This window comes from Hipposideros armiger, unplaced genomic scaffold (assembly GCF_001890085.2).
Source record: "Hipposideros armiger isolate ML-2016 unplaced genomic scaffold, ASM189008v1 scaffold_61, whole genome shotgun sequence".
NCBI lineage: Eukaryota > Metazoa > Chordata > Mammalia > Chiroptera > Hipposideridae > Hipposideros > Hipposideros armiger.
The window spans coordinates 4240866-4267657 of record NW_017731411.1 but is presented as its reverse complement, the minus strand read 5'-3'; the positions used below and the strand labels follow the sequence as shown (position 1 = coordinate 4267657).

Sequence of the window (26792 nt, the reverse complement as noted above, 5' to 3'; positions counted from 1 at the left end):
ACATAATAAAAGCCATATACGAAAAGCCCACAGCTAAAATCAAACTCAGTGATGAAAACTTGAAAGTCTTTCCTCTATGATTTGGTACAAGACAAGGGTACTAACATAGAATTCTATTTCTATTCAACATAGAATTCATAGCCAGAGCAATTATGTAAGAAAAAGAAATAAAAGGCATTCAAACAAAAAAGGAAGAGGTAAAATTACCTCTGTTTACAGATAACATGACCTTAAATGTAGAAAAAAAGATTGTGTGTGCGCACACACACAGTCACCCATTAGAACAAATAAATTCAGCAAAGCTGCAGGATACAACATCAGCACATAGAAATCAGTTGCATTTCCATACAGTAACAATGAATAATTCAAAAAGAAAATTAAGAAGACAATCTCATTTATAATAGTATCAAAAAGAACAAAATATCTAGAAATAAATCTAACCAAGAAAGTGAAAGACTTGTATGCTGGAAACTATAAAACACTGCTGAAAGAAATTAAAGACATCCCATATTCATAGACTGGAAGACTTAATATTAAGATGTTAATACTACCCAAAGTGATCTATACAGATCAGTGTAATCTTTATCAAAACCCCAATGGCATTGTTTGCAGAAACCGAAATCTCTATCCTAAAATTCATATGAAATCTGTGGGGAACAATCTTAAAAAAGAAGAACAAAATTGGAGGTCTCATACTTCCTGATTTAAAGTATATTACCAAGCTACAATAATCAAAACAGTGTGGTACCGGTGCAGAGACAAGACATACAGAACAATGGAATAGAATACAGAGCCCAGAAACAAACCCTTGCATATGCAGACAAATGAGCTTCAACAAGGGTGTCAACACCATTCAATGGGGGGAAAACAGTCTAGTCAGCAAATGGTGCTGGGAAAACTAGATATCCACATCCAAAAGAATGAATTTGGATCCTTACCTCACACCATATAAAACAATTAACTCAAAATAGATTCAAACTCTAAACATAACACCCAAAACTATTAATATATAACTCCTAGAAGAAAACAGGAGAAAAGCTTCATGCCTTATCATTGGATTAGGCAATGATTCTTCAAAATGGATGCCAAAAACACAGGTAACAAAACAAAAAATAATTTTTGTAAACCTGTGCTCAAAGAACACCTCAAAGAGTGAAAAACCAACCTATAGAATAATAGAAAATATTTGTAAATCGCATAGCTGATAAAAGGTTAATATCTGAAATATATAAAAAATTCTTACAACCAAACACAAAAAAATTACTTGATTAAAAACTGGGCAAAGGACTCGAATAGACAATTTCTCCAAAGATGATGTACAAATGGCCAAGAGTATATGAAAAGATGCTCAAAACCAATAATCATTAGAAAAATGCAAATCACAACCAAGAGATATCACCTCACACCCATTAAGATGGCTATAAAAAATATGGCTATTATAAAAAAAACAAAAAACCAGAAAATAATAAATGTTGGTGAGGAGGTAGAGAAATCAGAACTTTTGTACACTGTTAGTAGGAATGTAAAATGGTGCGACCACTACACAAAACAGTATGGCAGTTCTTCAAAATATTAAAAATAGAATTACCATATGATCCAGCAACCCCACTTTTGGGTATATACTCAAAATAATTAAAACCAGGATCTCAAACAGACATTTGCACTTTCACATTTGCAGCAGCATTATTCACAATAGCCAAGAGGTAGGAGCACTCCAACTAGATGCTCAGATGACGGCAGATGAATGGATAAACAAAATGATATGCAGTATATACATACAATGGAATATTATTCAGCCTTAAAAAGAAAGGAAATTCTGGGCACCCCAGTTGGGACCCCCTCTCCTTTTGAGAGCTGTTACTTTCTGCTCTAATAAAACTATCCTCTGCTGTAAAAAAAAAAAAGGAAATTCTAACACATGCTACATGGATGAATCCTGAGGACACTGTGCTAAGTGAACTAACCCAGTCACAGAAAGATATAGTGTAGGATTCTACTTATATGAGGTAGTCTTATTTATAGAAACAGAAAGTGGAATGGTGGTTACCAGTGCCTAGGGAAGGGGGAAATGGGAAGAGCTGTTACACAATGAGTACTGAGTTTCAGTTTTGCAAGATGAAAAAGTTCTGGAGGTCTGTTGTCCAACATTATGAATAAACTTTACTGAACTGTAAACTTAAAAATGGTTATTAAGATGCCAGGCCTTATGTGTTATTTTTACCACAATTAAATTTTTTTTAAATGATAAATTGTGAAACAAAATAAATTTTAGCATCAAGAACACAAAGTTCTATAACGTTACTCACAAAAAAACCCCAAAATATGAAAAATCTTTTATTTAATTATATGTAAACATACCCTCCACACACCAAGAATTCATTTGAAGCTCGTCTGCCAGCAGTTCCCATTGGCATATCATCTAAAAGAAAAGGAGAAAAATATAGTTAGCTCTGTTTAAAAAATGTAAATTATTCCTACATGATTCTTAGGAAACAAGCTGAGAATGGCCAGTTGCTTAAGTGCAATTTCATGCATGAATAACAATAGGTGAACACAGAACACTGCACCCAGCTGAATTCACAGGCTGCAACCCTTTCAATGCCCACTTCTCTAAGCAAATACCAGGTCTTTCCAAGGTAACGTGTCATATTTATTGCAGTGTTTATATATTTCTTCACCATTTAACATATACAAAAACTGTGCCACTGTTTTATCATGCTCCTTTTAAAGTGTCACTGACAAAGGTTTTGAGTGTTGTACTGCTAATCCCAATTTATACATACACTCTGTGATTTTTACTAGACAGTTTTGCAGGTTGTGATGATTTTTAGGAACGCGTATGTCACATTCTAGCACAACTGACTAAACAAAATCCACTTCATTCTAACGTTGAAGCACCCCCATCCTCCTGCATAACACTCTCCTGGGTCTTGCTGGGTTGTTGTCATGGAAACTGGGGCCTCTCAGATATGCCACAGGCCATCTTCACCTATTCCTCCCTCATTTGTATATGGGAATAGAGTGGAGCTCAGAAGGGGCTCATTCTTAAATGTTATATCCATTACATCGCATTGCCCTGTGTGATTTTAAATGACTATAAAAGTATAATTAATATGTGTTGATGTGAAATCAGCAGTGTTGACCAAAAAACATAAATTTTAAAAATGTGCTGATGTGAAATCACAGTGCTGACCAAAAATATAAATTTAAAAAAATAAAATAAACTATGCTGCTAACCTATGCTCAAAAGGAGGGGAAAAAATCAGAAATATCCCTTTGAGTAGCCCCAAATTTGAATTTAGAAATGCATTTATTTTGCCAAATCTCAGGTTCCTGCTCTTATGAAGCTTATATTCTAGTACTGAAAGAAAGTAATAATGTCAGGGAGTGATAGGAGGTATATAGGGAAATAAATAAAGATAAGGGGATAAAGAAAAGGGGGACAAGGAAGCTCAGTCAATTTTAAAGACAATAGTTACCTATAGAGTAATGGAGGAAACAGGGTAGAAGTGGACAGTGATTGAAGCTGGATTTCATTAAGTGTACTTCATTTTGTAGCTTTGAGTTTGAACCATACATAATTATAAAACAAAATTAAATCAAAAGAAAAGAATAATCCCTAGGAATCAAAAGTAGAACGAAGCAAAGGAGCCTAACCATATATCAACTTGGTAGAATAACCTAAAGTGAATTATTTCAGAAGACTAAAACTTAGTACTTTGATAGGACATTCCTATGGACAAAAAGACCGACAAAAAGTTTTAAAATGTTTTTTTAGTAATCATATTGTTAATGTGATACCATATTGTTAGTTTGAAACTGTAGGAGATGAGAGAAAAGAGCCTAAACTCACAAGGGCAATAAGAACAGAAAAGTCAACAGCCACAAAAACTTGCAAGTTTAATGTAAGTGGTATTTGACCGTGTGGACCCAAGAAGATGGAATCCTTAGCACACAGAAATAAAGCCCAGAAGTAAACCAATTTATATCAGATTCCCAAAAGTCTGAGTAATTAGCAGTACCAGATAACTTTCAAAATGGCATTGAGGGCAGGACTGAAAGGATTATTTTAAAGTCAATTTGGAAAAAGTTAGAATTTTATATCCTTTCCCCAGTTCTATGCAGATAGGCAACACCCATTCCCCCACTACAGGAAAAGAATGGATGTTTATACCTGGGACAGAATAAAACACAGTCTTTGACTGCAGAACACCAGGTGGAGATGAAGACAGCAGTATATAGTGAGAAATGGTTGGGGGAAAAGAAGTTAGTAAGAAATTTTACACACTGACTATTGAGACCAGGCTTTTCCCCGTTTGGCCTCACTCCTGTGGTATCAGGTATAATACACTCCTTAGGCATAAGACTGGCTGAGTAGTCTCTGGGGGATCTGAGAAGTGTCCCCAAAAGGAAGTAGTCCAAGTCAGTGACTCAGCCGCATTATCCAGTGCAGAAAGCTCACTATCTGTAAGACCTATCACATACAGAATTTTCAAACGTTTTAATTTTCCATTCTTAATTATGAGCATACAACAATCACCAAATATCCAAGGAAAGAATCTAATGTGAAAACCAGACTCCAAAACTAACTAGGGAGAAAAAGAACTAAAATATTTTTTTTCTTTTAGAACTAAAATATTTTTCAAGAAAAAGTTAAACATATGTATTTAATGTCCTCAAAGATAAAACAAAATAATGTACCCTAAAGTAAGAATAATATTTGGGGAGCGGGGGTTGGGGTGGGTGAGAAGAGCTTTAGAAAACTCAAAATATGAAAGCATAAATGAAAAACTCAATAGAAAAGTTAGAAGAAAAATTAAGAAAATTTCCCTAAAACTAAAGCAAGAAGACAAAAACATGAAAAAGCAGACAAAAAATAAAATCAGAGAAGGGCATTCAAGTACTTGTTATATTATAATTTTTAAATTGTATAAATGTTTTAAATGTGTTATATGGGGCCTTCCAGTTCTAAGTATCCCATGTAAGGAAATTGAAAGTCAGCATTCCATCCTAACAAGCAAAAAGCTGAAAAGACTGAAAAAAAAACCAACTTTCCTTGGATCGAAAAGACAGGAGAGGACACAGGAAAAACTAATGACCCCAAGGTTGGAGAAATAGGCAAATACAGGAAGGTCTGACTTACCTGAGAAGAGACTCACCAGCAGAAACCTCCTTGGAAATCAGAGCCAGGACAGAAAAGCCTGAACCATAACTGACACTCTGCTGAAGTCTCAGTGCAGACAACACTATGAGTTAAAAATTCCAGGAGGACCCAGAGAGGGGTTCACAATATTATCAGATTTTCCTCCAGGAGCTTGATCAGATTCCCAAAGTAAATATCAGAGAAAAATCCCTTCCTGCTTCCGGCAGGGAGAGGGGAAAGGAAACATTTTTAAGTATAGTACTTCACAGCATTCTGATTTTAACAAGGCCTGCCCTCAGGGGTCACTAGTTAATCAGAGATTAATCTGCTCAGGTTAAGCTCAGAACCTAACTGACCTGGGGGAAAGGAAGTACCCAACTCCAGCCCCCACTAGCCATCCTGTGCCAGGAAACTGGAAATCATTTGTGAAGTTCAGACCAGAGGCTCACTAAAAGACTGAGACCTGATCATAGAGCTAGAAATGCTGCCCCTCCCCCACACTTCACCACCACATTACTAAAGACCTATTTACAGCAGTTCCATTCACCAGGTACCTCAAGTATAGCCATCAAGAAAAAATTACAAGGCATACCAAAAACACAATCTGATGAGACAGAAAAAGTATCAGGACCAGACATGGCCTGGATGTTCAAGTTATCAGACCAGGAATTTAAATTTATGGTTGATACGCTAAGGGCTCTAATGGAAAAAGTAGACAGCATGCAAGAACAGATGGGCAATATAAGCAGAGATGGAAATCCTAAGAAAGAACCAAAAAGGCTAGATTAAAAACAACAACACTATAACAGAAAATAATGGGCTTATTAGTAGACTATATGGCAGAGGGAAGAATCTCTGAGCTAAAGAATGTATCAACAGAATCCATGAAAACACAATAAAAAAAAAGAAAAGAACAAAGGCTTAACCAGAACAGAGCATCCAAGGTCTGTGGGACAACTACATAAGGTGTAACATGAGCAATGAGTTACCAGTGTGGGGACCCAGGGGAATGAAAGAAACTTCTGCTTCAGCAAAAATTAACAAAGTATCTTGTCAAGAAATTGGGAAAAGATAAACTATATGTTTTTTAGTTTGCTTGTTAGGGAAAAGATAAACTAAATGCTTTTAGCTTGCTTGTTAGGGAAAAGATAAACTAAATGCTTTATGGCTTGCTTGCTAGGGAAGAGATAAGCTCAATGCTTTATGAGAAAAAAAATAAATAAGTCCTGATTTATAGTTCGTTAGAAGAAAATAAACTTGCCAAGTTTTATGGCTAGCTAGAAAATAAGTTGACTCTGTTTGTTAAAGTTTTTTTTTTCCCCTTTTACTCACTAACCGCTTTTTTTTTGCTTCTGTATCCAGCTTTAGCTATAAATTTCCCCACTAGCCAAGACTTGAGGTCCGCTCTCTCTCTCCAATGAGACGGACCCCCGAGCTTGGGAATAAAGTCTTTGAAATGAAAACTCTTTGTCTCGGTTCTTGTTAATAACCGGCTCCCCAACACCAGAAGGAGAATAAAGACAGAAAGCAACAGAAGGAAATATTTGAAACAATAATGACTGAGAATTTCCCCAAATTAATGCCAGACACCAAGCCACAGATCCAGGAAGCTCAGAGAACACCAAACAGGATAAATGTCCAAAACAACTACAGTCATGCACCACGTAACGACAGGGATACATTCTGAGAAATGCATAGTTAGGTGATTTCGGCATTGTGCAAAGATCATAGAGTGCATATACACAAATCTACATGGTGTACCCACTATACAGCTAGGCTATGTGGTATATCCTATTGCTCTGTTGGGGAAGAAAAATTATTTTCCCTCTAGCTCTTCTGGGTTCTTGGCTAAGACACCCCTGTAATAAAAGACAGATTCACAGGAGAAAAGCAAACAAAACTTTAATAGCATGTATACCTCCTGTATACCTGGGAGAGATCCAGGAAAACTGACTCATCAAAGTGGCTGAAGCCACCACCTTACATACCATCTTCAGCTGAAGACAAAAGAAAATTTTGGGGTGGGAGGAGTCAGTTATGGGAGGTTACCAAGAAAAGCACGGTCAACAAGGGTAAGGTTGTTGTGCAGATTTAAGTCCTTGTCTTCTGCACTAAGAGTTTCTGGAGATAAGGTCATCCCCTCTACCTGACAAGCCAGGGAGACACCTTTACAAATGGAGCTTTCCCTTACAAATATAAATGGCTTTTACAGAGGGTAACTTCTACTTGGTTTTCAGAACTTCTCCTATGTCTGCCATTTCTTAATGAGGCTAAAATAATCCTTACACCAGAGACATATTTTGGGGTGACAAATTCTGTTGCCCTACATACATACAGTTCCTGGGTTAAAAACCTGTACGACATGTTATTGTACTGACTACTGTAGGCAATTGTAATACAATGGTATTTATTTAATGCATTGCGCTAAGACATTATAATGGCTAAGACAATGACAGGCAACAGAAAATATTCAGATCCATTATAATCTTAGGGGCCCACCTGTGTATATGTGGTCCATCATTGACCAAAATGTCATAATGTGGTGCATGACTGCACACCTAGGCATATTATTTTCAAATAACAGAAAATCAAAAATAAAGAAAAAATCCTGAAAGATGCCAGGGAAAATGAACATTATACCTATAGAGGAACAAAGATAAAAACTATATCTACATCTCCTCAGAAACCATGCAAGCAAGAAGACAGTGGACTGAAATATTTAAAGTGTTGATAGAAATAAACCACCAACCTAGAATTCTGTACCTTGAAAACATATCCTTCAAAACTGACGAAAAAATAAAGATTTTCTCAGGCAAATAAAAATTGAGGGGGCGGCCGGGTGGCTCAGTTGGTAAGAGCACGCGCTCTGAACAACAGGGCTGCCATTTTAATTCCCACATGGGCCAGTAAGCTGCACCCTCTACAGCTAAGATTGTGAACCATGGCTCAACCTGGAGCTGGGCTGCTTTGAGTGACTGGCAGTTGGTGTGAGCTGCCATGGGCTGCCGTGAGCTACCGTGAGCCACCATAAGAGGCCAACAGCCGGAGTGAGCGGCTGGCAGCTGGCGAGAGCTGCCGTGAGTGGGCGGTGGCCGATTGAGTAAAGTGATCATAATACCAACATGTGCCAGTGAGCAGTGTCCTCTACAACTAGACTGAGAACAACGGCTTGGAGGAGGGAGGGGGGGTGGGAAACTGAGGGAATTTGTTGCCACTAGTTTGGCCTTGCAAGAAATGTTAAAAGAAGTTCTTTAGAGAGAAGGGAAATAATATAGGTCAGGAAACTGGATCTACAAAAAGAAAGGAAGAGCACTGAAGAAGGAATAAGTGAAGGTAAAATAAAAACTTTCATTTTCCTTATTCTTAAATGATCGAACAGAGAACAGTTAGTTCAAAATAATAATGACAATGTATTCAGTTATGTATGCTTATGTAACTATCTTATGTGTACATATATATTTATGAAGGCTTATATATAAGCAAAATGAATAACAGCAGTGATACAAGGGACAGGAGGAAGGAATGAGGATTATTTTGTTACTGCAATGTACACTAACCTTGAAGTAGTACAGTGTTACTTGAAAGTGGGCTTGGATTATTTATAAATATACATTGCAAACTCTACGGCAACTACTAAAAAAAGTTTTAAAAAGTATAATTCATGTGCTAAGAAAGGAAAAAACTGAAATCATAATAAATTCTCAATTAGAACAAAAGGCAGAAAAAGAGTGAAAGAAAAACAAACAAAGAACAAGGACAATGAATAGAAAAATGTGACAAATATGGCAGATATTAATTTAACTATATCAACAATCACATTTAACATCAATGGTCTAAATGTTCCAAAAGACAAGGATTTCAGAGTGGATCAAAACAATGACCCAACTATATGTTGTCTACAAGAAACTCAAGTTAAAATATAAAGACACGGGCCGGCCGAGTGGTGCAATGGGTAAGAACTGGCTTGTGACGCCAGAGGGCCCTGGTTCGGATCCCACATATGAGGGCCAGTGACACTGCCCTCTACAGCTAAGATGCTGAACAACAGCTCAACCTGGAGCTGGGCTGCCGTGAGTCGCCGGTGACAGCGTAGGCTGCAGCCCCTGTGGCAGTGGGGTGCCATGGGCTACCGTATGTAGCCAGCAGCCAGCGTGAGCGGCCAGCAGCCGCAGTGAGCGGCCGGCCAGAAGCCGGCGACTGATCTGCCTCGCCTGGGAAGAGCGCAATGATGGTGCCAACTTGGGCCAGTGAAGCAACATCCTCCACAACTAGATTGAAGAACAAAACGACAGCAACTTGTCTGTTCCCCTTTCCCCAATTCCCCAGCACTGTTCCCTTCCCCCCAATATCCCAATAAAAATCTTTAAAAAAAAAGAGAAAGTAATAAAAACAAGCGATTATTTAAAAAATAAAATAAAATAAAAAAAATAAAGACGCAAATAGATTAAAGTAAATGGATAGAAAAAAATAGACCATGCTAACACTCATCAAAAAGAAGCAGGATTAGCTATATTAATTTCAGACAGAGCAGACTTCAAACTAAGAAAAGTTATCAGAGATAAGAAAGGCATTACATAATGATACAATCATATTTACATAAATGTAAATTATCCAAAAAGACATAACAATCCTTAACATGTATGCCCCTAACAACAGAATCAAGCCACGTAAAGCAAAAACTGATAGAATTGCAAGGACAAACAGATGAATCCACTATTATAGTCGGAGACTTCAACAACCCTCCCTCAGAAATGGACAGATCCAACAGACAGAAAAGCAGGAAGGACATAGCTGAACTCAATAACACCCAAATAGAACTGACATCTATAGATTACTTCATCAACAACAGCAGAATACACATTTTTTTCAAACTCACATGGAACATTCACCAAGACAGACTACAGTCTGGACAATAAAACACATCTTAACAAATTTAAAAGAATAAAAATCACACAAAGTCAGCTCTCAGATCACAATGGAATGAAACTAGAAATTCATTAACAAGACAGATAACTGGAAAATTCTAAAATATGTGGAGGTTAAACAACACACTTCTAAATAACACATGGGTCAAAGAACAAATCTCAAAAGAAATTTTAAAATATTCTGAACTAAATGAAAATGAAAACACAACTCATCAAAATTTGTGAGAAACAGCAAAAGCAGTGCTTAAAGGGAAATTTATAGCATTGAATGCACACATTAGAAAACAAAAACGATCTAAATTCAATAATCTAAGTTTCTAGTGAGTTGTCGGAAAAGTCATGATGCATTTTTGCAACGAAAAACCGAAAAAATACGTCATGACTTTTCCGACAATCCAATACCTTAAGAAATTAGAAAAAGAAGGGCAGGCAAATTGAATCCAAAGTAAACGGAATAAAGAAATAAGAATTAGGGACGGCCAAGTGGCTCAGTTGGTTAAGAGCTCGCTCAAGAGTTTGAGCTCTGAGCAACAGCAGTTCGATGCCCGGCCCGAGCTGAGCTGTCGCTGAGCTGCCAACAGGTGGCAGGATGGCTCAACTAAAGAAAAAAAATAAATAAATTAGAGCAGAAATCAATGAAACTGAAAACAGGAAATCAATAAAATCAACAAAACCAAATGGTTCTTTGAAAAAAATCAAGAAAATTGATAAACTTCTACCCAGTCTAAGAAAAAAAGAGAGGGGACACAAATTGTTAATATCAGAAATGAAAGAGGGAACATCACTATAGATCCCACTGAAATTAAAAAGATAATAAAGGGCTACTATGAACAACTCTATGCCCACAAATTTGATAACCTAGATGAAATGGATCAATTCTGTGAAAGACACAATCTGCCAAAACTCACACATAAAGAAATAGACAACATAAATAGGCCCGTATCTACTAAAGAAATTTGGAAGATCTTCCAAAACAGAAAGCACCAGGCCCAGATGCATTCTCTGGTGAATTCTACCAAATCTCTATCTACAATCTCTTTCAGAGAACAGAAGCAGAGGGAATCCATTCTAATTCATTCTATGAGGCCTGCATTACCCTAATACCAAATCCAGACAAAGAGATTACAGGAAAATGAAAAACCAATATCTCTCTTGAACACAGATGCAAAAATCTTCAACAAATTACTAAAGTGAATCCAATAATGTAGAAAAAGAATTATACATCATGACCAAATGGGAATTATCCCAGATATGCAAGGCTGCTTCAACATTCAAAAATCAATTAATGTAATCTATCACATCAACAGACTAAACAGGAAAAAGTCACATGATCCTATTAATAGATGCAGAAAAAGCATTTGACAAAATCCAACATCCACATTTATGATAAAACTCTGAATAAACTAGAAATAGAGGGGGAACTGTCTGAACTTGGTAAAGAATATCTCTAAAAAGCTACAGCTAATATCATCCTTAATGGTGAGAAACTAAAAGTTTTCCCACTAAGATCAGGTAAAATGGCAAGAATGTCTTATCTCACAACTCCTTTTCAGCACTGCACTAGAAGTCCTTGATAATACAATAAGAAAAGGAAGTGAAAGGTATACAGATTGGGAAGGTAGATATAAAACTACTGTTGTTTGCAGATGACATGACCATCTATGTAAAAAAAATCTGAAAGAACTGACAAAAAAACTCCTGGAACTAATAAGTGATTATAGGAAGGCTGCAGGATACAACGTTAATATAATAAGCCAATTGCTTTCCTGTATCAACAATGAACAAGTGGAATTTGAAATTAAAAACACAATACCATTTACATTAGGACTCCAAAAAATGAAATATTGAGGTATAGATCTAACAAAATATGTTTGCGATTTGAGGAACTATAAAACTGATGAATGAAATCAAATAACTAAGTAAAATGGAGAAAAATTCCATGTTCATGGATAGAAAGACTCAATATTGTTAAGATGTCAGTTCTTCCCAACTTAATCTATAGATTCAATGAAATCTCAATCAAAACCCCAGCAAGTTGTTTTGTGGATATTGACAAACTGATTCTAAAGTTTACATGGAGAAGCAAAAGATCCATAATAGCTAACACAATATTGAAGAAGAACAAAGTTGGAAGACTGACACTACCCAGCTTCAAGGCTTACTATACAGTTATAGTAACTAAGAAAGTCTGGTATTGACAAAAGGACAGACAACAAATCAATGGAACAGAATAGAAAGCCCATAAATATAGTCAACTGATCTTTGACAAAGGAACAAAGACAATACAATGGAGCAAAGACTGTCTTTTCAACAAATGGTGCTGGATATCCACGTGCAAAATAAATCTAGACATAGACCTTACACCCTTTAAAAAAATTAACTCAAAATGGATCACAGACCTAAATGTAAAACAAAAAACCATAAAACCTAAGAGATAATATAGGAGAAAACCTAAATGATCTTGGGTATCACAATGCCAACACCAAGGATGTGGTTCATGAAAGAAATGTTGATTAATAAGCTGGACTTCATTAAAACTAAAAGCAACTGTTCTGTGAAAGACAATATCAAGAGAATTGGAAGACAAGCCATAGACTAGGCAAAAATATTTGCAAAAGACACAGCTGATAAAGAAGTGTTATCCAACATATACAAAGAACTCTTAAAACTCAACAGTAAGATAACAAATAACCCAATTGAAAAATGGGTCAAAGGTCTCAACAGATACCTCACAGAAGAAGACATAGGGATGACAAGCATATGACAAGATGCTGAATGTCATATGTCATTAGAGCAAGGAAAACTGAAACAACGAGGTATCACTACATATCTATTAGAATGCCTAAAATCTGGAACACTGACAACACTAAAGGTGGTGAGGATGTAAAGCAACAGAAACTTCCATTCATTAATGGTAAGAGTGCAAAATGGTACAGCCACTTTGGTGGTATCTTACAAAACTACACATAACCTTACCACACCATCCAGCAATTATGCTCCTTGGTATTTACCCAAAAAGAGTTGAACACATAACTACACAAAAACCCACACAAGGATGTTTATAATGGCTTGATTCATAATTGCCCAAACTTGGAAGCAATTAAGTTGCCCTTCAATAGGTGAATGGATAAACTGGAACATTCAGACAATGGGATATTATTCTGCAATAAAAAGAAATGAGCTATCAGTCCATGAAAAGACCTGGTGGAACCTTAAATGCTATTGCTAAGTGAAAGAAACCAATTTGAAAGGGCTGCATACTGTCTAACGCCAACTATATGACATTATGGAAAGGGCAAAACTACAGACAAAAAAAAGATCAGTGGTTTCCAGGGATTAGGTGGGGAGAGATGAGTAGGTAGAGGATAGAGCATTTTTAGGGCATGCTCTGTATGATACTATACTGATGGATATACGTCATTATACATTTGTCCAAATGCATGGAGTACAACATCAAGAGCGAACTCTAAACTATGGACTTTGGGTGATTACATTATGGTGTGTCAATGTAGGTTCATCCTTGGTAACAAATGTCCCACTCTGGTGAGGGATACTGATAATGGGGAAGGCTGTGCACATGTGGGGTAGGGGTTATTTGGGAAATATCTGTACTTCTTAATTTTGCTGTAAACCTAAAACTTCTCTAAAAAAATCAGGTCTTTAAAAAATATATTACATGCATGATATATTTCACAATAACAAATTTTTAGTAATTAAAAAGGGTGTGGTTGCCTAACAAATACTGTGGATACATAAAAAATATGAGGATTAAGACCTGACCCTGGGATTTGATAGTACAAAGACCTCAACAAAAGCAGTTTTGAAAAAAAAAAAAAAGTTTTAAAGACAATACACACACACACAAAGGTAATTAGAATAAAACAAAAGATGTGAATGTCCTTTAAATAGAAAAGTATAAATATGTATCAAAAACACATTAAAGAAACACAAATAAGTGGAGAAACACCAAACAATCTTGAGTAGACAATTTAATACTGTAAATATTCTAACTGTCCCCAAATAGGTCTTACAGAATCAACACAATTCCCATCAAAAAGTGGTTTTTTGATAAGATTTGTCAAGCTGAAATTAAACTATATGGGGGGAAAAGGGATCAAGAATAGCCAGAGTGATTCCAAAGAATACTAGGATGCTCTCTACTGTTACTTTTCACCCCCCTTTCACAAAGACACACAAGTATTTAAAAATTATAATACAGACAAATAGACCAATGAATAAAATAGAAAACCTTAGAACAAATGCAATTGTATATAAACCTGATGTGACAAATTTGGAGTTGCATATCAGTGGAGAAAGGACAGACTATTCAATAAATAATGCTGGGATAATTGATAAATCCTTATCTTATTCCATCTACAAAAATGAATTCTAGGTGAAGTTAAATACGAAAAAAATAATTAAAAATCTTTAGAAGGTGCCATTATAACAGTGAGGCAGCATGGCAGAGACTACTAGTTGCCTACAACTTGTTTGCACCAATATTCTAGAGTTAAAGCTGTATATATCTAGAGCAGGGCTTGGCAAACTGCGGCTCGCGAGCCATATGCGGCTCTTCAGGTACATTCCGTCTCAAAAGTTTGCTGACCCCTGAAAGAGCCAACTGTCCCTCACAACAATTTAAAAATTATTTGAGCCATAAATATGTTTGTACATAATCACCATTATGTGAATAATAGCCTTTAAAAATTTTATAAATGAAACTATGATAGTTTTATTTTCATTTTCAATTTTACTTCAAAGCCACAGTTCCCAAGCCACAGTTTGCTGACCCCTGCCGGCTCTTCCGTCTCAAAAGTTTGCCAACCCCTGATCTAGAGTATGCACTTGGAAGAAATTCTGGCACAAAGATATCTGTTATAATACATTTTGAACAGTGAAAAGACAAATAATTCAAGTAACCATCAACAGGGAAATGAGTAAAATGTGGTAAAATCCAGATAATAAAATACACATCTAGACATGAATCTAGATACATAGCAAAAATATGAATAAAAAAACAAACTACAGAAACATTCTATATAGCATTTACTTAAAACTAAAAATACAAAAATATGTTATTTATGGATATAGGCATCTGTAGAAGTACAAAAATATCTATAGGAAGAATATATCTCTGACAAGCGTAGAATGGGGAAAGGGACTTTAGCTGTACCTACAGCTTTTTATATCTTTAAAAAAGACATCTAAAACAAATATGGCACAATGTTGACATAAGTAAAATTAGCATGGTGGGTGATTTGAGTATCTGCTGAATTATTTTGTTTGAAATATTTCATAATTTTAAAAGTGTGATTACTTTCTTGAATGAAATAAAGCCACCGTACTGGATGATTTTTAAAGGTAACTCCCAGCTCTCATAGCACTGATCATAAACTGCCACATACTACTGCTGTGGTGTCCATGTTTTCCCTCTCTAACTAATAAATTCTGAAGTGTGTTAGGTCCAGGGATTATGGCCTTCACAACGACTAGCACGGTGTATAACATAAGAAGCTATTAAATAAGTATTTGATAAACAACAAAATAGGCCTCTTGATACAAATTTCTCCAGCCACTGTACCTACACATGGTCAACTTGATATTATTCAATTATTAATCAAACTTCCAGCTTTTCTGATCTTTTTCCTTCACAACCAAACCTATAGTTCCTTCTTTATTAATGGTTTTGTCTAATTTCTCTTTTTTGTAGGTTTTCTGGTATCCTTCACTAGTCCTCAGAACACTGACTTTATTCAGTTAACTTAAATTCATTTCCTTTTGTTCTTCCTATATATTTATGAAGCTCATTCCTGAACTGATGCCATTATCTTCTGAAAGACATCCAGATTGTTTTAAGACTCCTTAGACTCTTAGGTTTTTTCCAAAAGAGGTCTTCCTTTAATTCCTTTCCTTAAATTTAATTTAATTTCTCTCATTTTGCTGGCTTCCATATTTATTTATTTATTTATTTATTTATTTATTTATTTATTTATTTATTTCTAAATGATGATTTTTTGTTTTGTTTTGTTTTTCTAAAGATTTTATTGTGGAATAGGGGAAGGGGAACAGCCAAGTTGTTGTCCTTCAATCTTAGTTATGGAGGGTGCAGCAAGCTCAGCTCCAAGTTCAGTCATGCCGCTCAGCTCAAGGTGCTGTGTTCAATTAGTTGTGGGTGGGCATAGCCACCATCCCATGCAGGAGTCGAACTGGCATTCTTGTTGTTACGAGCGTGTGCTCTATCCCCTGAGCCACTCGGGTGGCAGCTCAGCTCAAGGTGCTGAGTTCAGTCTTTAGTTGCAGGCGGGCATAGCCCACCATCTCGAACAGGCAACCTTGTTGTTAGAAGCACCTGCTTTCACCAGCTGAGCCATCCTGCCACCTGTTGGCAGCTCAGTGGCAGCTCAGTTTGGGCGCAGCTCACTGGCCCATGTGGGAATAGAACCAGCGACCCTGTTGCTCAGAGTTCACACTCTTGAGCAAGCTCTTAACCAACTGAGCCACTCGGCTGGCCCCCATATTTCTTTAGATACAAACAGAATTTGAGATCATTTCCTATAGTTTTCATCTACCTTCAGAATCCAAAGTTATTGTTTTATGGAAGATGACAGTAGATTTTAGAAAAGTTGGTATATAATTCTGGGAATTCAAACAACTAAATAAAATGTCCATGTGAAAAAGGGCCCTACACAAGACAGCATGATATAAAGGTTAAACAAACAAACAAACAAAAAACACTAGTCAAGTAAATTAAGAAATAGAATGTGTACAAGTAGAAAAGATTCTCACATGAGTGGTCTGACGAGATGTGTGGAACCAAAACAAAGTCATCCGTGTCACAAGAAGAGTTCTTGCTACTAGTACTGGCAGAATCTTTGGACACTTGTAGATAGTTGGGAGGACCCAATGGTGGAGAGGATAAGTTTTCTTCCTGAATATGCTGCATATCTGGAAGGGACTAAAATTAACAACATAAAATTAAAACTGGCCTAATAATAAAGTGCAAGTCAGAACAGCCATTAGACTAAAGAATTTTTTTTTTCATAAAAGCGGGCATAAAGTTCAATTCCATCTAAAATTTCAAAAAATCTCTTTGGAAAATCTTTCCCTTAAAAAAGCATAATCCCAAATGTCTTAAATGTTTTCCAAAAGTGATACTTAAAAATATATCACATCACTTATCACATGTGCCTGTCTGCCTCCCCTGAAATATTTGAGAAGGTGGGTTTTTATCATCTCAACATCCCCAGTTTAAGCTCGTGGCCTGCCAAAGCAGATATTCAACAATTGTTCACTTAATGACTAAAACAAAATGTCCAGAGACTTTAATGACATCCTACATGCACACACAGTTTTAAATTTCCAATGAAGAAAACATTATAAACAGCAGAGCAAGAAACCATATTATTTAAAAAAGTAAATAAATCAATAAAGATAACTGCATTTAAGCCTGGAGATTTATTTACACTCACAGAAAGAAAAATTTTCAAAACTTTACAGGTGTGGGTGTATTCTTTTTGTTTTTCTTTTGTTAGGAGGAAGAGCTGGTTTGTGGGAGATAGAACAGGAAGGGAAGAAAAGCATATAAATATATTTTTAAAAATACTTAGGTATAAGTAGCTATTTATCTTTTGGCACTTGCCTAGTTCAAGGCCTCCAGTGACAACTCTAATTTAATGTCTTGATTATACAATGGTTTTCTAAAACAATGAACTTCATAATTTATTATGTGTTTAGTCCCCATTATACCGTTTAACCTTTGTTTCTATTGAAGAAAAGAAAAAATACTACATAATGCTCTTTAAACCCAAGTCTTAAACACCCAATTCATTGCTGGTGCTCCTCGAAATGTCACTGTGCAATTAAATCAGTTTAAAATCTCCTTAATCACTTCTTTTTGTGCGTGTGTGACATATACATGACATGAAATCTCCTGATCACTTTTTGAAGAGAACTTATGTCTCAAAATTATAAAGGGAAGGGAAGATGGAAGGACTAACTTTACTGAACATTACCCATGGGCTAGGCACTGTTAAGAGCTTTCCATGTATTATGTAACTTTAGCCCCATTCTGAAATCCATTTCATTTTTAAATAAACAAAACTCAGAAGATTAGGAAATTTGCCTAAGATCACACAACTGAAAAGCAGTAGAGTGGAGATGTGATTCCAAGGATATAAGTACACACAACTTCATTCCAGTGGCTTAGGCAGAAGCTTTCTGAATTTCTTCCCGTGCTATTTATTAAATTATCTGCATCCACAACTGTCTTGGTGCTACTCCTTGCATTCAAAGCTAATCTCTACGTCTGTGTTCTAATTCCATTCACCTCCACCTCCTCAAGGAGCTAGATCAACTCCTTTCTGCCCCTGACACTCTCACCTTCTCTCTTTATTCTAGCTTTTTTCTCCTCCAAACACAAACATATTTAACTTTCTCACATCTCAAATCCCTGCAACCCTCTCAATTATGGTCTTCTCTTATTTCTTCACTTCTTCACAGTGTTCTCGAAACTATCAATCTTCACTTATTCAAATTCCTCACCTCTCATGTATCCCTTAACCCACCATAATCCATTTTCTGTTTTCAACCTTTCAATAAAATTGCCTTCATTAAGCTTACCAATAACTCCCATTGCCAAGTCCTGTTGACACTTTCTCTATTCCTTAAGTTTCTTGAATTCTCTGCTGTACCTGCACTGTGAACCATTCTTTTCTTGACACTCTACCCCTAAATTCTAACAAATTTAAATTTAAGTGGCCATGGAGTGTTACAGAGTTCCAGGGTCATGTTTCCATGAACTCATGAATGAAGATTCCTGTACGTACAATACCATTCTTTTATTATTGGGTTGTTGGAAAAGTCATGACGCATTTTTGCAATGAAAACAGAAAAAATACGTCATGACTTTTCCGACAACCCAAAAATTCACTTTGAGAACTCTTTCTTCAAGCTTCAGCTCAATGCCCTCTTCTAAGCAGCCTTCCTTAGTTCATGCCCCTCACCCACATCCCCACAGGCAATAAAGATACAGTGTATTGTGATTGATTTACCTGCCTCTTCTCCACACAATTAAAAACTCCTTAATGTAAGGGACCTGGTCATATCATTCATTACTATCAATCAGAACCTCAAATAGAGTAGGAATTTAATAAATGTTATGAAACCAATACATAGATACTAAAGAGATATTATCTAAATAGCATTTAACCTATTGCTAGCATCATAACCAAAAGAGTGATTTGGATTTACCATTTTTTAAAAGTTCTTTTGCCTTTCAAAGATTTCTCTGGAATAAATCAATGGCTGGATATTTGTATGAGAATATTAAAAAAAAAAAGACACATGTGCATGCCTGTGTGTATTAACGTCAGTAAGACAGTCTACTCCAGCCCTAGAAAGGAAGGCATCTATGAAATCATCTTGCTTTGGGCAGATTATTTTTTAAATGCAAGGCTCATCAAACCTCCCGCTTTCTAATCTCACTGACTAGAAATTATACAGAAATGTTCCTGCTTTCATTTTATTCCCCAACTTTCCTTTTTATTTTCACTTCAAGAATTAGCTTTTAATAAAAGCCTTCTAAAAATGGTTTTCCATCCAAGTTTTTAGCATTTAACTATGCTTCCTCTCTCCCTCCTGCATCTCCTCACTCCTCCTGTCAGCAATGCATTCTGCTCTTCCCCAAAGCCTAGCTCCTGTTTTGCTCTCCTTTTCAATGCCACCTCATCCAGCAAAGACCCCCAACATGCTCTCTCCAGTCAAAGTAATTTTCAGCTCAATGTCTCTCCTACTGGTCCCCCTCTTTCTCACCCCTAGGTCATTCTACCATCCCATAGGCTCCTTTATTCTTGCTCTCCCACACCTCTCCCACAATCAGATTCTTCCCTGTTAGTCCTTCTCTAGCACAAACTTTGCTTTCCATATTAGGAATCACATTGCGTCAAATAAATACTTCATAATAATAGCTACAATTTGTCAAGTACTCACTGTGGCTAGGCACCTGGCACATATTACCACATTTTACCCTTCAAGCCAAGGTTAACTAGACCAAAGCTACAGATGAGGAAGCCATGGCCCAGCTCTGGAACCGGCCTGCCCAATGTTACAGAGGGAGCAAGCAGCAGGGCCAGCACTGAAGCCAGTTCTGCTGGCTCCAAATAAAGCCTATAGTCTTTCCATGTCAATACACGTCCTCTGCATTTATCCCCAATCACTCCAAATCCAGTGTTTTGTATAATATTCCAAACTGAAACAGGAAATATACGCTTTTTTTTTCCTCTTAGTTTTTTAAATTCATGTCTTATTAGCTCATCTGCTTTTATTTTATGTAGCTTGAGTCTGCAATGTTGTGCACACAGGTTTTTGGCCAGTTTTAAGACTCATTTGCTTGCAATAGGCTGATTAGCATCTGTATTGGCTATATGGGCTGTTAGGTTTCCATGGAAAATAATAATACCAGTTGCCACTTCCTGAGTATAAGTGCTTTTTGCTCATTTATCCTTTTAAAACCCCATGAAGTAGGTAAATTATAATCGCTTTACATATGAGAAACAGGCTCAGAGAAATTAAGTCAATCATCCTAGTTCACATGGCGAGTACGGATGTGGAAGCTCCCAAGCCCCACTCATTTAAACCTCCAAGGGGTCTCAACCTACTAATTATACAATCACCTCCTTTTATGGCTCCTCCACCCTTCTGCGAGAATTCAAGAAATTCATGTTGCCAGGCTAATCTGGAAAATACAATAACTGATAGAAGAGCTCTTGGACCTTCAGCCTGTAGAAAAACCTCAAGGTCACAACCCTACAATAGATTTTGAGGGAAAGGTCAGTTTAGAAAAGTACAGAGAAGGGTCAAGTAAGACCCTGGAGGTGCAGAGTAGGAATAAGTAGTGACCAGAAGTAACCAGAAGTTCTCAGGATCAGGAAGAGGCACTGAGACTAGAGGGAGACAGCCATGGAGGAAATGGCTTGCGAACCTCAATGGCAGGAAGAAGCTGGGCCAGTAATCATGATTAAGGGAATCTCAAGTCAGTGGAATCTGACTCAAGGGTTCCTTCTCTACCATTGGAAAGTCTATGTACAATCAATATTCACACTGTTTATGACATGCAGATAAAATATGTATTGCCTATCCACCTGTAAGAGGTAGTCTTTGCTTGCAAGTATCATCCTTCCCAACCCCCACAGGGCATGAAAAGGTGAGAGTACCATACTAATTATTCAGAAGAAAACAGCTCAGATAGGTGACATTTCTTGCTGCAGTTTACATAGCTAAGGGCAGAGGTCCAAACCTAGGTCCATTTGACCCAAAAATGTTCTTCCCGTAAGCCTCAGCTGCACTAGTAAATACTATACATAAAAAGAATATCCACAATGTATCTGCAGGCTTCATTTGTGAACAGATGCAATAGCACTAACTCTGAAATTATTTTTAATAAAACAAGAACTTACAGGTGGAGAGGCAAAACGACAAGGTGGAGAGCTGCCATAGGAGCTTCCAGAGACAGAGCCAGCATACGTAGGCACTGGGACTGGGCAGGCTGTGGGAAGAAACAGATGAAGAGACACCACTTTGAGTTCAAGTACATGACTTGGCTAACACAAAAACCTGTCAAAACTACTATATCTTTGTGTTGACCAAAAATTCACATTCTCCTACTTATTACAGCTCCCATGGATATAACTAAAAAGGTAGCAATTATTAAAACTATTTCAACTTCGGTTTGGAAGGAAAAATAGAACTGTTATTAAATAAGCACAATTACAGGTATTTAAGAAAAGCTCAATAAAATCTTATGAAGCACAAAAAAAATTAATTTTGCAATACAAAATACTAATTTTTCCTTAAGCTTGTAATCGCTCTTGAGTAAAAATGTAAAAAGTGGGTACTCACATTTTTTTACCGGAACTTGCTCAAGAAAAGGATGGCTAAAAAATGTTTCTGTAATGAAAAATGAGAATGCAACCTTTAAACTGACATGGACTAGCAGACAGGTTAATCTTGTCAATGTAGTGAACACTATGTCTTTGATATCATAAATAATTATTAACTTCTTTGTGTTGCCTCCATTTCCTTTAAATGTAAAGGGATGTTACTTTTATTAATCAAAAAATTGTCAAATTATAACTCAATCAATGAAAAATTTTAAATAATTGTGAATTTTCAAAACATCCATTATCAACACAGCACATCTTGAGGCAACTAAAGTAGACATGCTTTCTCGTGTGTGCCATCCTCAAGCAGACAACCCCATGGAGTACTGTACTGTGACTAGGCCCTTGTTAAGCATATTTCTGAACTATGACTGTTCAGTGTCCTAAGAGGAAATCCAGGTAACTGATGTGTACAATGAATCCTATTCTTCTATCTGCTTCACATTTTTAAAAAACCTGTTAATATGATTTAATTTCTTCACTATCCACCAAGAACAAAAACTACACAATAAGCCTGCTAATTAAACAAGTAGGTGAGTATTTAAATAGTTCATTATTTTACTCTTTATTTTCCTATATATTAAATTATTTCATTATTTCTTTAAAAATCCACAAATATAATCTCATTTATCATTAAGTTTCTGACTTGTATGATATTAAGTACCATATAGTAGGCACAGTACCAACATGGAGGTTTATTTGGTAATACAAGATCAGGAATAAGCTTAACTCAAGTTAAGTCTAAATTATCTTCTACTCTGAAACATCCTATGAGTTTCACTGAAATTAATACCCAAAGCCCCTCAAAGTAAATATCAATCACAACACTTGCTAAGGAGTGGAAGTATGGAGGGTTTTGAAGAGAAACATGAATTTTTTACCTTAGATCTTTTTTTAGAGCAAAAATTAATACATACATACATACACACACACACACACACACACACACACACACATAAATTCTAGTTTGACATGTAAGATTTTTTATGCTGACCACCAAGGACATAATAGAAATGAAACAGAAAAGACATAAAGAAATTAGATTGACCAAACGCAAATACTCGGAAACCACCTTCCAAATCAATTGCTATGGCATGGAAAGTATATAAATATTTAGTATAACCTATAATTTTAAAACTATTATCCATAAGTACGGTGTTTTGCTGTTGATCCATATTTTTCATGGTTATAGAGCAACTCTCAGTTTCTTCTCTCCCTCTTAAAGATAAAAATATTTATCAACTACATGAACTGAAGTTTAATTACAATTTTATAAAACTTTTAAGAAAATATATATTCAGACTATTTTGTCTTTCCTCCTATACAGAAACTATTAGAGCTATCATCTACTGCAAACATTTACTAGGACAACGAACTGAGTGCTTCACATACCAGTTCCTCATTTAATCCTCATAAGCTTTATGCAAGGTATTATTTTTATGGATAAGGAAGTCATAGTACATAAAGGCCATGTATCTTCTTCAATGTCAAAAGCTAGTAAGTTGAGGGACTAGAATTCAAACCCCAGTCTGTCTTATCCAGAAGCTTATGCGGACTTCCATAATATACATTAATAGACCAAAATTCTGGAATAAATTTTTGCAAATTTCTATTATTATAACTATCACTACAGAAAAAAGTCAAACATTTATTTTTCTAAAAATCTGAAGACCAGGGTTATTTTGATAAGCATTTTCATTAAACATGTTTTCTGGTTTTTCTGGTCTGACATTTTGAAGTCTTGCTGTTTTTACATAAGATTGGTAAGAACAGGTTAACAAACCATCCCCCAAAGAAAGCTGAGGCCCAAACAGTTTCAAGAATAAATGTTCTTTCAAAACCTTCAAGTACTTAAAAGGACATTTTTAGCTTTAAATGCTTATATTATAAAAGAAGGCTCAAAATCAATATGAGCGTCCACCTTAAGAATCTAAAATTCTAAGACAGAGGCCATGGCCTCCCAAAAGCACCTATAGCCTGCTCTTGCAATGTCTTGGTGAGAGTCAAACTGCCACAGAGCACATGTTCACAAGTCGCCATATAAGGAGATGTCCCCCCCTGGCTCCCTCAACCCCATTCTTTGAGGTTAGGGACTTTTCTACCAGGATTCTGGGGTGTTTCGCCTCCATTCCTTCTTCCCAGATCTTTCCCCAAATATTTCCCCAGCCTAGACCTCTCCTCTGATATCCAAATGCCTTTTGATATCTACACTTAGATGTCAAATGGCCATCTTAAATTTAACCCATCCAATCTAAACTCCTAATCTTGCCTTCACAGCCTGCTTTGTCCTCGCGGTCTTTCCCATCTCTGTAACTGACAATGCTTTCTTTTTAGTTGCTCAGGTAAAAAATCTTGGGAGTCATCTTTGAGTCTTCTCTTCTCTCACATCCCACATTCAATTCATCCACAAATGCTCTTGCCTTTACCTCCAAAAAGGTCCAGAACTGAATAACTTCTCACCACATCCATTGCTGTTACCCCAGTCTAAACTACTTCATTACTCACCTAGGTAACTGCTAGTCTCCTGATTAGTCTTCCCAGCTTCCTCCCACTGCCTTGCTGCCCCTCACCAGTCTGTTCTCAACAAGCAACAAGGCTGATCCTTTTTAAAACATTAGTCAGATATATTATTCCTCTACTCAAAATGCTCCCATGGATCACCATCACACTTGGAACAGAAGCCCTTCTTTAATTGCTTACATGATATGCTCCCAGCTCTGGGCATTTGTACCAGCTATTTATTCTGCCTGAAAAGGTCTTCCCATAGATATCCACATGACTCACTATCTAACATCTGTCAACCAAGTCTTTGTTCAAATGTCACTTTCTCAGAAAGGTCTTCACTGACTACCTTATATAAAATTTCAATACCCACTCACCCCTATTTCTCTTCCTTATTTTTTCCTCACAGTACTTATCACCTTCTAATATAGCATATGATTAGAGTTTATAAATTGTGTTTCTCCCCCACTAGAATATACGCATCATGAGGACAGGGATTTTGTTTATTACTCTTTTATTACTCTATCCCTCATACCTAGCACAGCAAACACTCAATAAATATTTACAAAATAAGTGCAAGAAAAAAGAGAAAGAAAAGTGAAATTGACCTTAATTTTCTTCTGAACCCTCTATAGTATCTTTTTGAAAAAATATTTTCAGAATACACAGAAATCAAATTAGAAAGCATGCAAAATTTGAAAATATTACTTACCAAAGTCCATTCTATCTTTTTGGTTTCTCTGAAGCAAACCCAAAAGGAGATTAGCCAAATAAGGTGATGTTTCTCTGGGGATGCTGAGGGAAAGGAAAGAAAAACAAACAACCGAAGTGGTGAGTTTATATATATTAACTACATGTTTCTAGGTATCCATCCTAAAGAAATGAACAAATGTGTGTCCTTCCTCTCTTCCTCCCTCCCTCTCCCTCTCTCTCTCTCCACTAAAGCCTGTTTATAGTAACCAAAAAATGAAAACAAGGATCTGATTAAACAAAACATGACATATCTAACTATGAGACTACGTAGCCATTTAAAAGAATGCAGTAGTTCCTAAACAATGTCTATGCTATACTGCAGAGTAAAAAAAAATTGCAGAACAATTTGCAAAGTATGATGTAATTTGTACTGAATCATATGTATGTGTTTATAAATATATACACAAACAAGATTCAAATTTGCAAAATGAGCTTGCACAAAAAAGATTTCAAAAAGATACACAACAGGGCCGGCCAAGTGGCTCAGCTGGTTAAGAGCTCACTTGGGAGCATCAGCTCTGAGCAGCAGGGCTGTGGTTCGGATCCTACATTGAGAGCCAGTGACGCTGGCCCTCTACAGCTAAGATGATGAACAACAGCTGGACCTGGAGCTGGGCTGCTGTGAGTCGCCAGCGACAGCGTAGGCTGCAGCAGGGCTGCAGTGGGCTGCCGTGAGCTGCCGTGAGCTACACGAGTGGCTGGCAGCCAGCGTGAGCAACCGGCAGCCAGTGTGAGCTGCTGGAAGCCGCTATGGGCGGCCAACCAATGACCGGCAACTGTTCTGCCTCATCCGGGAAGAGCACAATGATCATACCAAAATGGGCCAGTGAAGCGAAGTCCTCCACAACTAGACTGAAGAACAAAAACAGCAATTTGTCTACCTGTCTGTTCCCCTTCCCTGATTCCCCAGTGCTGTTCCCCTCCCCCCAATACCCCAATAAAATCTTTATAAAAAAAAAAAAAGATACACAACAAACTCTTATTATCCCTAGAAAATAGGGGAAGGCCTAGGGGGAACTTACTTTCCATTTTACGTACATCTATTCTGTTTGCATCTCCTTTTCCTCAAAGAACACATATAATTTCCATAGTTTTTTTCTTTTAAATACACTTATGATGTGCTAGTGATTTTCTAATTTCCTATTATAATGAATGCTATCACTACTGTCCATTGAAAAAAGATTCAATAACAGAAATACATAAAACACAAAGAGTTCAAATAAATAACATTGTATTCAAAAATAGTAAAACCTAGTGTAATCAAAACACATACCTAGGCATTAAGCTCCTATTTTTTTCATAAAACATCCTTAGGTCTTGAGGACTATTGGCCTGTTCAAAAAACAAACAAAAAAAGGTTTAATTTCCTAAACAAAAGAGGCAAAAATTCCAAATCATATGATTGACACTCTTATTTTTATTTTTTAAACATTTTTTATTGGGGAACTGGGGGGATGGGAACAATGCTGGGGAATTGGGGAAGGGGAACAGACAAGTTGCTGTCGTTTTGTTCTTCAGTCTAGTTGTGGAGGA

The 26792-nt window shown here is 36.5% G+C and overlaps 1 protein-coding gene across 1 annotated transcript in view; it reads right to left on the bottom strand.

Annotated features, from left to right (window-relative positions):
• The window catches only part of ULK2 (unc-51 like autophagy activating kinase 2), an 89661-nt gene that overhangs the window by 42775 nt on the left and 20094 nt on the right, over positions 1-26792 (bottom strand). Inside the window, exons 9-14 of the mRNA XM_019641528.1 lie at positions 26533-26591; positions 25219-25301; positions 21964-22011; positions 21522-21610; positions 16855-17023; positions 2359-2419 (exon numbers count right to left, since the gene is read on the bottom strand). Coding sequence (XP_019497073.1) covers positions 2359-2419; positions 16855-17023; positions 21522-21610; positions 21964-22011; positions 25219-25301; positions 26533-26591 — 509 coding nt within the window. The remainder of the gene's footprint in view (positions 1-2358; positions 2420-16854; positions 17024-21521; positions 21611-21963; positions 22012-25218; positions 25302-26532; positions 26592-26792) is intronic.